This window comes from Cicer arietinum, chromosome 1 (genome assembly GCF_000331145.2).
Source record: "Cicer arietinum cultivar CDC Frontier isolate Library 1 chromosome 1, Cicar.CDCFrontier_v2.0, whole genome shotgun sequence".
Classification (NCBI taxonomy): Eukaryota; Viridiplantae; Streptophyta; class Magnoliopsida; order Fabales; family Fabaceae; genus Cicer; species Cicer arietinum.
Genome location: NC_021160.2, coordinates 50,265,123 through 50,277,298, shown reverse-complemented (window position 1 = coordinate 50,277,298; position 12,176 = coordinate 50,265,123). Strand labels below are relative to the sequence as shown.

At 27.1% G+C, this 12,176-nt stretch overlaps 1 protein-coding gene across 1 annotated transcript; it reads left to right on the top strand.

The window, feature by feature from the left end:
• Positions 1-7,559: 7,559 nt before the first annotated feature.
• On the top strand, positions 7,560-7,994 carry LOC140918995 (DEAD-box ATP-dependent RNA helicase 18-like). Its single transcript, XM_073364212.1, has one exon. The coding sequence runs from the start codon at positions 7,560-7,562 to the stop codon at positions 7,992-7,994; it is 435 nt and encodes a 144-aa protein (XP_073220313.1).
• The last annotated feature ends 4,182 nt before the right edge of the window (positions 7,995-12,176 follow it).

Sequence of the window (12,176 nt, the reverse complement as noted above, 5' to 3'; positions counted from 1 at the left end):
GAGGGAATAATTTATAAAAAAAATTACAAAAACAACTACTATAATTATTAAATAAAATAAATTTCTCAACTTAAATTCCAACTTTTTATAATTATTAAAAATATAAACCAAAATTTGATCAACTACCTCTCTCCAATATATTTTTATAAACTTACAAATTCAAATTTTTATATACAATATAATATTATACTTAAAATTTCGGTCACTCCATGTTTTAGTTCAATATCCGCCACCACCAATGAAAATATGAAATTATGTAAAGAGACATAATATTGGATATAAAAAATAAACAAACAATATATGTAAAGAATTTTTATGATTTTAATAATTATTATTAATAAAACATTTAATATTAACAAAAATAAATCATAAAAAATTAAATATATTTAATATAAAATTTAGATTTAATAAATTTATTTTTATCAACCGCATTTAAGTCCGGAGAAAATATGTGAGGGAATCCGATTTTTGGAAAGCATGTAGGAGCAAAAAATTAGGAAAAGCATGTGCTCTAATTTTGGCACTGATATACAAATCAACTTATCAATTATTTGGTTGTAAATAAAAGCAGATTGAATTATTTATTGCGTGATTTGATGGACATCACAAACCGACCAATCTCGTGAAATTAGGGTTCCCAAAGCCGATTATTACTCTATTTTTTCGTAACTGATGGTCCCTCCTAGAGACAATTTAAATTTAAATTAAGAACTTTATAAATTAAATACACTCATTTTTATTAATCAAATTATATATAATTCAATTTTCTATTAAAAGAAGTATTAAAGATAGTATTTATTATAAAAGATAGTATTTAAGTAAAAGAGCAAGTTTATCTTTCAAATTTTAATCATTGGTTAAATTATATAATTTTTTTATTTTTAAGAATTAAGAATTTTGTCTTAAAAATTGTAACTCATCAATATTTTAAAAAGTCCATTATATTTGTTTATTAACGAAGATCGTGTTCATAGATGATTGTATTCATGACGATTCAATTAAATATTTGTTTTATTTAAAATATTAATAATGAGTCTTTATTTCATATTTTTAAAGACAACTCGAAAAGTACTGAGGTGTGGCTTAGCCTTTATATAAATTAAATTCATTACAATATTTAAAAATCAAATATAATTTTTATTTTATGTTATTTCTTATTTCGCGTTGTTAATCAATTTGAGGGTTGTTGTCTTTAGTATGACCTTTTAGCTTTAATTTACTCTTTTGTTCTATTTGTTGAGTGTCTAGTCATTGCACAAAAAGAAAAAAAAACTACATTAGAAATCATTTTTATGGTAATTCATAGAATGTTTAGTCTTATATATGACTATTTTGGATATTAAATTTGTTATCACCAAATTGGTATTTTTATTTTCTAGAGATTAAGTGAGAGAAATAGGTGTGTTTGGCTAAATTGCACAAAATTAAATACTTAAGATAGTCAAAATAAAATAAATAGAATAACATGTTAAATATTAGTGTATGCATTTGCACACTCTCACTATTGAGTAGATTCACTGTAATTGAAATTTAAGAATGAATAGTTGGACAATGCACAACTTATTGCATTTTGTGAGGCCAACAACGTAGTTGATAGGTTCAGAATGAGGTTTGACATGGAGAATACTTTTAGAGTGTTTTTTGATTATGTGTTTTCCACTATAGAAGGCAATGAATTTTTTCCATCACGAGAGAATAGTGAAATCTGAACCACTAAATAAATAAAAAATGAATTAATATATAAAATAAAAGAAAGATATTTAAGAGTTAAATTGAAAACAAATAAGAAAACATGAGATAACAAATAAGAAGAAAAAAAATTCACTAACTTACAGTATTTTTATCAAATAGTATTTGAATCTATATTAAATTAACTTTTATCTCCTACTTGCCATCGTTATCTTAAATAAAAAAAGTTAAAATATTAAATAAATAAACACATTTATGACAATTTATATTTATCAAAAACACTAAATATAATCTATTCAACTTCTTCGTTTTTAACTAACAATTAACATCAATTATCATCTATCAACTAATTTATTTATTGTAGTCTAATTTCTTCTAAACAAAACCTTTGTAATTAGTTACCGAACCTATTACTCACACTATCATATACAAAAACAAACTTTAACATTCTAATTTGAATGACAATGTCATTGCTTTTGGTAGATTTGTGCTTCTTTCTATTCATGTAAGAAATTCAATTGACTTCTCTCTTTGCTTCTTGCTCACTGGTAAATCATTCACCGTTTTTTAGATGCATGCACTAGTTCCCACTTTGTGCTCTTATTGAATTTGGTTGCTTACAATGCTCCATAGCTCAAAGAAGGTGCACCTTTGTCGGTATACATTTTTGTCAATTATATGTGTCCCTATATGTTATATAATTGTCCCTCCACCTCTCTTTTCGTCATTAATTGCATATCATGCATGTGATTATAGTCACATCTAAGATGTCACTTGTGATTATGTCAAGAAAAAAAATGTCACTAATGATAACACACCAATAAAGAATTTACCTTGAAATGATTTTAGTTATTATTATAATAATTGTATTGTAGATTTTAAAGGGATATAAAATTGAAATAGTAGTTAGATTGAATAATAATAATAATAATAATAATAATAATAATAATAATAATAATAATAATGATACATTAGTGAAAAAACAATGATACTAAAAATTGTTTTAAGGTAAAATATAAATAATATAGAGATAAAATTTATTTGGGTCATCCATTTGTTAATACTTCATTTGATCTTGATTATAACCAAAATAAATTAATTATACACATATTAAAAATAGTGGTTAAACATATTTAATTTTTTAATGTAGTCAAATAATAGTTGTATTTTTCAAATTACCTTTTATTTTTATTTAATTTTGTATAGAAACTCGTTTCATTAAATGGTATTTTGAGAATTATATCATTATTAAATAATATAAAATTAGTTTAACTTTGTTTATATTTTGGACCACTAAATATGATATTTTACACTTATATTTCATTCATACTAGTTAAAAGATCGATCGTATACTCTTATAATAATAATAATAATAATAATAATAATAATAATAATAATAATAATAATAATAAATGTGAAATTATGCCATGTATTATTAGAAAAATACCTTTTTTATGATAGATACAAATAAAATGGGAGCTCTAGGTTTCTGTAATTAGGTCAAGCTAGCTAGATATAATGCAACATGATAAATGACAAAAATGTACAAAAATGGTTTTGATTTCTAGAAAGAGAACTATTTATCATTTATAAACAATTTTAGTATTTTTTAACGTAAAACTCTTAATACACCTCCTCGCTTTTAAAATTGAGCATCTAAATATAATTCGAATGGTTCGGTAATGAATTTTAGATAAATTATGATACTATACTAAAATCTGATTTGAACTCTTTACAAATTCACAAAACTGACTTGCTAAGTAAGAAATATTCACTACTTATAAATATTTTATCACATTTTATCTTATCAAATGCGAAACTATTAACGCATGAAAAACAAATAGAATTACGTTTTTTTCCAAAATGGCAACTACTATTTTCTATTGTGTTCGAACTAGTTGGGTACAGAAGTGATTAAACATGGAGTACTATTTTTGCAGTATGCTTCTATACATGGTACAATCAAAGCCTAAAACTAGGGAAACCTGTCTCATAGCATGTAGCAAATAATAAGCACTATGGACTTAATTTAAAGAAATTTTATAGAAGTTTTTAATTAAAAATGTCTTGAAAGTTGTCTTTTCAACTTTTTAAAAACTTAAAATTTATTGTTTTTAAAATAAAACTTCTAATTATATTTTTCTTAACAAATACTTCTAATTTTAGAATACTTATTAGTATCATCCTAATTTAATACTCAATTTCATAGTAACCAGAATAAAATAGAGTTATGATAAAATTTTGGTTTCAAATTTACTTAATCTCTTTCTTCTTTCCACTAAACCGAGCATAGTGTAAAACAGATTTTGCTATTTGCCACCTGGAATAAATTTTCCCTTTTTGTTGACAGTGAAAGCAGCAATATATAGGACCCCCCACCCTCCAAATAGAGACATAAATCCTTTTGAATATTTTATAATTATGATTGGACCAATAGAAGTTGTTGCTCAGATGCCTAATATTAACATACCATACCAACATTGCACCTGGCCCCTACCTTTTTTCTTCTTTTTTGCACTGTGTGTCATCAAAAGCTTATTTGTAAAATAAAAATTGAAAGATTTGTTGATGTGATGCCTCGATTACAAGTTTTTACTGATGTAAGCTAACAGTTACACATTCCATAACTAATTTGTATAATATACTTTTTTCTTAAAGAAAAACGAAATCCCAGTAATTTAGAGTTTATAAATAAGGAAAATTTGATAAAACATTATTTTAGTCTGGACTGAAACTCATTAATCATTTAAATTAAATCACCAGTTTTTTTTTCTTCTTTAAAAAATCTAACGTGTAAACATTAACTTTAATTATTTAATTATTATTTATTTAAACCTTCACTTTCTAATTGGGCCCCTAGGTAGTGTATGCACTTCTAGGCCCAGCTTCATGAGTTATTTTGGGCGGAATAGAACTCCAAATATTGAAAAATTTACCTTATATCTTCATATTTGTACCTATACCTCCATAAATTTTTTAAAATGCTAAATATATCCTTGATTTTTATTTTTACTATTTTATCAATTTAAATTAAAATTTATTGGAATTTCTTTTTAAGTTTTTCGGTACAGAAGGTTTCTATCGGAAAACTTATTTAAAATTGTCCGGTATTATTTAAAAAAAAAGTTAGTGTGTACCGGAACACTTTCTTACAAGTTTTCCGTTAAACCTCTTCTGTACCGGAAAAGTTGCGATGAAGGTTTCCGGTACACACCAATTTTTTTTTTAAATAACTTCATTTTCGAAAAACTTGGAAAATGTTTTTCCGTAATGTAACTAACTTTACCAGAAAACTAGGAAGAAAACTCAGAAAACTTGGAAAAAGGTTTCCGGAGTGTAACTTCTTTATCGAAAAATTTGGAAAAATGTTTCTGGAGTGTAACTTCTTTACCAAAAAACTTGAAAATAGTTTTTCAGAATACATGATGTGTACCGGAAAATTTTAAAAAAATTTCCGATAAAATTAATTTTTTTTATAAATATTAAGATTTATACGAAGGCAAAAATGTCATTTTCTTAAATATTTGGATTCGAATGCTTTAGTCTCCTTTAAAATAAAGTAGTCCTATTACTTTATACATTTTTTTACGTGACTCAATTTGTTTGCATGATGAGTCATATTGCAATTATAAAAATACTGTTTCAAAAATATCATGCAAACTTCAATTGAGTTTTTAGAACACAAGTATGGGGGAATAAAATTATTTTAGCTTTTTAAAACACAAATTGAGTTTGGTAGAAAATATTTTTATTTTTTTGGTTTTTTTTTTTATAAACAAATTATAAAAACTCTAGTTTAAGTTCGATGTAGGGTAAAAGTATAATTATTGACTACTGGATAATATTTTCTCCTTATGGGTTATGCCTTGATGGTGGGCTTCATCTATGAAACACTAAAAGCCCAACAAGGGTTCTAAACCTGGAAAGTTGGCTTTTGTACCCCCTCAATTAATCTTATATCCCCTCATTTAAAAATTTTATTTTTAAATGTCCAAACTACCCTTGATAAAACTGTAAAAATTTAAAAGATTTTCTTTTTTATATAATGAAATTTCCGGTAGTTATAAATGAAAGAATGTTGTTTACCAGAAATTTTAAACTGAATGAAATTTCCGGGAGTACCACCCGAAAATTTGAAATTTCCGGGAGTACCACCCGGAAATTTGAAATTTCTGATATTGATTTATAACTACAAGAGGAAAATTTCATTCCTCATTGAAATTTCCCCACGATGCCATCATGTATTAGGCTTACAAATTTTTTTTCTTCTCATTTTTACAATTACAAAATTTATTTATTAGTAAAACAAAAATAATTATAATATTTTAAAATGCCAAATATTATTTATAAATTAATTAATAAAACAAATTATATTAATAATAATAATAATAAAAGTAATAATAATAATAATAATAAAGTAATGTAAATTATATTATTAAAACTTTATATATTTTTTAAATATTTTTATTATTATTTTTTAATTATATTAACAATATTTTATTAATTTTTTATTAGATCGGAATAAAAATAGGAGAGAGTTGTTAAGAAAATAAGTTGTTATTTTATAAAATATTTGCAATAAAAATAGGAGTGAGTTGTTAAGAAAATATGTTGTTATTTTATAGGCAAAATATTAGGGACACGTTTTATTTGTGGCACATTTAGTCAACCATTTGATGTATTTTGTTTTCTTCAATTTAATTTTTTTTATTAATAGTATTTTAATTTTTTAAATAAATTAAAAATAATTAAAAAATCAAAATTCTATTATTAAAATAAAATAAAATACATTAAATTAGAGAAAAAAATACGGTTAAATAGATGAGTCAAAACAAACAACTTGTTATATTATAATAAATTTTTTTTATAAATAAAAATTTATAAAAATAATAATAATGATAATTGCTAGAAATTTCATTCATTCTAAAATTTCTTTTATAACTACCGAAAATTTCATTTATCATAAAATTTTCGGTACAAAAACTCTTTCAAATTTTTACAGTTTTATTAAAGGTAGTTTGGACATTTTAAACATAAATTTTTTAAATGAGAGAGTATAAGATAAATTGAGGGGTACAAAAGCCAACTATCCTAAACCTGAATTGACTCTGGTCTATGTAAATAGGGAAGGCCTTGGACCAATACAGATCAAGTGTTGGATTTGCCAACAAACGTGTCTTAGTATGTTGGTTAGCCTAATCTTTTTAAGTTTTTTTTCTCTCCTACCCTCAATACTTTTTAGTTGGTCAATTCCAACATATTAATTAGAGGTTTTGAGGACATAGAAGAATAAAGAAAAAGTTGCCGATCTTTTTTTGACTCAATAGAATACTATTGTTGATTTTTTGTGGTAGTTTTTCTTTACAATCAATGTTATTTGTTTGGGATGTTTTTTTAAACTTTATTTCACCCTTAAATCAAATTTGTTTTAAGTTTCATCTTCAATCGAATATTTCTTATTTTGATGAGTTTAAGGAGTATTATAAAAAAAAAATACGCTCTTTAAAATGAACAATTTTTTGTAGAGATTATAGTGGATTATATCAAATTATCAACGGTTAAAAAACAAATCAATTATTCATATTATATTTAAGTGTATAAATCATTAAATTACCCACTTTAATAATATTTCATTTAAAAGGAGCCAAATTCTTGAAAAATGGTTAACAATATCATCCGATCAAAGTTTTGTTTAGCAAAGTTGGGTTGTTTGATCACTAACTTTCTTATACCAATTTATATATAACTCATTTGTCGTTAGTTAGTCTTGTTATATGCTACCTTTTACTAAATAGAGCTCAAATTTTGAGACATAAATATCAACTAAACTTAATGTTAACAATGAATTCCGACTAACTGTAGCAGCAGCCATGTATTCCGACTTACACAACAAAGCGTTAACAAGCACTCGCTTTTCTGAACTCAACCCACCACTTTCTGATCTCGTTCTCCAAGCTCTCTCTCACTCAGGTTTCAACTTCTGCACTCCCGTTCAAGCCGCTACCATTCCTTTGCTCTGCACCTACAAAGACGTTATCGTCGACGCCGCCACTGGCTCAGGAAAAACCGTAGCTTTTGTCATTCCACTTGTCGAGATTCTTCGCCGCTCCTCTTCTAATCCCAAACCTCACCAGGTTCTGGGAGTAATTATATCTCCTACAAGGGAACTATCATCCCAAATATATCAAGTTGCACAACCTTTCATTTCAACTTTATCAAATGGTAAGTTGATGCTACTTGTTGGTGGAGTGGATGTAAAAACAGACATGATGAAAATTAAGGAAGAAGAGAGACAACCACTCTAGGGTTTCATAACATAGAATGAACCAAACTTCAGTTAATAGGGTTACAATGAGTGTATATATAAAAGAACATAAATGTCTAAAATACCCTTACTACTAATATATAATAACATTATCTAACATCTCTCCTCAAACTCACGATGCATTAACATGGAGCATCGAGAGTTTGTCAACTAAAAAACGAAAACATTTAATGGAATGCATCTTTGTGAACAAATTAGCAATCCGTAAAGAAGAAGAGACAAACGGTAGAGTAATGGTTCGATGTTGAAGATGATGACGAGTTTTGATCTTGTATATCCAACGAGACCCAATAACACGTTTTTCAAGAGGAAGATGTACTAATTCCCAAGCATTGATTTTGGGCAATGTAGATAGTTCTTCTGCCATAGTCTGCTGCTAAAGAGGATCAAGAACAACCTCTTTATTGGAAGAGGGCTTAAACAAAGTTGATGAGAGGGGTAACGAGGAGGAACAACAATCGCATGAGGTGGTTGGACAGCCGGGGGGACAAGAGGGATGTCATCAAAGAAGAAGACACAATCAAAGAGAAGAAGCAGAAGCCAAAGAGAGGATCATTAGCTATACCAAACAATCACAATAAAGAGAGAAACTAAACCAACAAAAAATCATATCAAATAGTCACAATCAAGAGAAGAAGCCAACAAAAAATCAAACCGAAAAAGGAGCAACAACCATATCAAAATCAACATATAGGAACAACCAAAGAAGTAGCACCACAAAACCAAATCAAAACACACCAAACCAAATAGAACCAAACAAAATTAAATCATATCAAACCAAACTAAATCAAACCAAACTAAACTACACCAAACTAAACTAAACAAAGAGAGAAGCAACCAAATAGATGAACCACATGAGAGAAGAGCAAACAAATAGAACAATCAATATGGAGAGAAACAACAAAGCAAATCACTAGAGAGAGGATCAATCAAACAGAAGAAGCAACAGAGAGAGCGACAACACAGAAGAAAGCAACCAAAGAGATAGAAGAGACGAATAATTAAATTACCAACCAAATCAGCAAAGAACCATAACAATTGAAAACATGTGAACCAAACCAAAATCAACTCCTTAATACTGATCATAACAAACAAGCAGTTTTTTTTTGAAGTTGTTCTGCAATATTAGATATTTGGGAAGCAGACTCAGATGAGTATACAGAACCAGAATTAGAGCAAATGGTAGAAGGAGCATAAGCAACAACATTGGACGATGGCCCCCTAAAATTCTTCTCATGTGCTCTCTCCAATTTTGGACAATGTGTTTTCCAATGTGCTTGAAGAGAATCATCCTTAGCACCAGCCATAACAAATAATGACAGAAAAATACGAAAAACACAATAACTGAGACAAAATAAATTAGGGATAATTTGGTGCTGTGCGAGCCCGATTCCCCCCCCCCCCCTATAGACGTCGTTTCGCCGATCCGACCGTTGAAGACGAAGACCTGAATGTTGCGAACCTGCTGTCCGAAAATGAGTCCGATCCAACGGTTAACGAATGCGCAATCGATGTTTTAGTGAGACTGGTTTAACAAAATCGGGAACAAAGTTACTCTTCTCTTTTCTCTTTTGGTGGTTGTCTTTCCTATCAAAATAATCTCTCTGTTCTTTATAGTAAATCCCAAAATCAACCAAAGCTCTTTAATACCATGTTAACAATGAAAAGAAAAGAGGAAGAAGAGAGACGACCACTCTAGGGTTTCATAACATAAAAAGAACTGAACTTCAGTTAATAGGGTTACAATAAGTGTATATATAAAAGAACAGAAATGTCTAAAATATCCTTACTACTAATATATAATAACATTATCTAACACTTAATACTATGAGTCTTAAAATACATTCTAATTAATTTAGATTTTATTTTTCATAATCTTCTATTATTTTTATTAAGTTTTAAAAAAGAACGATTAGGAAAGTTCAATTATTTTTATACTACAATGGAAAAATTAATTGAAATTAATTATTATTCTTAATGAGTTGGAGTTGTTTTCTGATAGTTACATTCACAACTAGAGGGAGGCATCCGCATTTTTTTTTATAAGTTTATATATATGATCGTCTACTATCGGAATATCTTTTCAAAGAAGATGCCAAGAATATTATTTCCAAGATCAAAATTCGTACAGACGTATAAACAAAGAACAACTTATTGGTATGTATATTATTTTCAAAGTTAATCGAGCTCGTGTTAATTAGATGGAAGGAAGATGATTCTTCTCTTCATTAGTATGGAACAAAAGTTTGTCATCATATTAATAAAGCTTTAATGCTTTGATTGAGTAAATTCTATTATTAGCAATATGTAGTTACATGGTTAATTAATTACAATTTTTGTCAATAAAAATGATTAATTACTATTAATTAGACATTTTTTAGGTTAAATGTGATTATAATGGAATTTAGTATAGATTTGAAATGACGAACAGTTCCACAAAATTATAATAACACTTTAAGAGTGAGAGTAGTGAACATCTTCAACGGTAGTAAAATAAATTCGTTCACCAGCGTGTAGTTATGTAAAATTTAAATTCACTACGGTTTTCATAATTTAATAATAATAAAATTATAATCATTTAGTGAGTCATATTTAATGAACTCGTGTTGAGTTCACTTTAAATAAAAAATAAGTTCCAAGATAATTTGACACAATAAATTCTATTTAATAAATTTATGTTGAATATACCGGAGAAGCTCTCTATTTAATTCACATCCTATCTATATTTAATTCACATCCTACCTTTTAGGATGTCCAAAACAATCTACAATAAACCTGCAAAGAGACAACCCAACAACTCCTTCTGATTCTTAAAAAAAGAAGTGGATAATAATTGGGTCTAGAGATTTATAATTATTCATGTTAAACAAAGAACTCTTGATCTCCTCAAAAGTCACCGGACTCTTGAAACGAACTTTATCACTTAGCTTGATATTAGGAAAAGTGATATTTGTATTAAATGACACACATTAAATGGCATAGACAAGAGTAGAGAGTGCTAAATAAATATTTAACATGATGTCGTTGGAGCTGAGCTTCATCAAGGATCCAATCCTCGTTCTCATCAACCAAAGTTGCAATTTTCTTATACCTTTTATGCATAATATATTGTAGACATGTGGAAAAATATAGAATTCCGGTCCTCCAAATACACATATATGCGAAATAAATAGCGAACAAAATATAAATATATAAATGGAATGCAAGAAATAAACTACTTTTAATTTATATTTACCTTTTTATCCTCCCATCATTTCTATATTACCATTTACCCATGCTTAGTTAGTTTTAAACAACATTGTCAAATTTCGTTTTACAATTTTCGTAACTTATAAAACAGCTCTAATAATAATGTTCACAGCCGGAGATTGAACTATATGTTTAAGTGCTAATCCATGTTAATCACATAATCGAGAATTAAGTGGCAAGATAAATAGATTTGATTGTTATGGAGTCTGACTCGTATTGGCATATCCGATGGTATATTTTCTAACTCAATTTACGGCTCTATTTGTGGCATGCATGTAGACATATAGAATTTATTCATATAATTAAAAACCAAAAACTTCATATAAATAATATCAATATAATATGCGTATCATTTTGTTGTTGGTGAATTCAACATGCGTATCATAAAAGTTAGTCAACAGATCACTGATGATAAGAACTTTCCTAGCTTGCGCTACACATGGAAAAGTGCTCATTTCATACACCTCAGGTGTCGGATCAAAAAAATGCTTTTATAATTCTTTTATTTTATTTTTTTAAGTTTTATATCTCCTAAAAAAAGTAAGATGATATTATCTCATAAGAAAACGAAGTGATTTTATATTTGTCAAGAAAAGAAAAAAAAATGTTTTTATGATTTTATACAAAATTAAAAATATTTTTTTCACTTGCTATCCAACAAATACCATTAATAGCGACATTTTACTTTTATTTTGTTTTTTTTAGTTTACTTCTAAAGAATTGTCGGTAATTTATTAATTATTCAACGAAAATTAGTTATTCAAGTGAATTTGCATGTAAACATTAATTTATGAATATTACTTATAAATTTAGTTAGGTGGCAAATTTCTATTAGTTATTGAATAAATTATTTACAATTTTTCAAAAGACAATCTAAACTTTACCTAATTTTCCTTTAATTTTTTTTTACCTT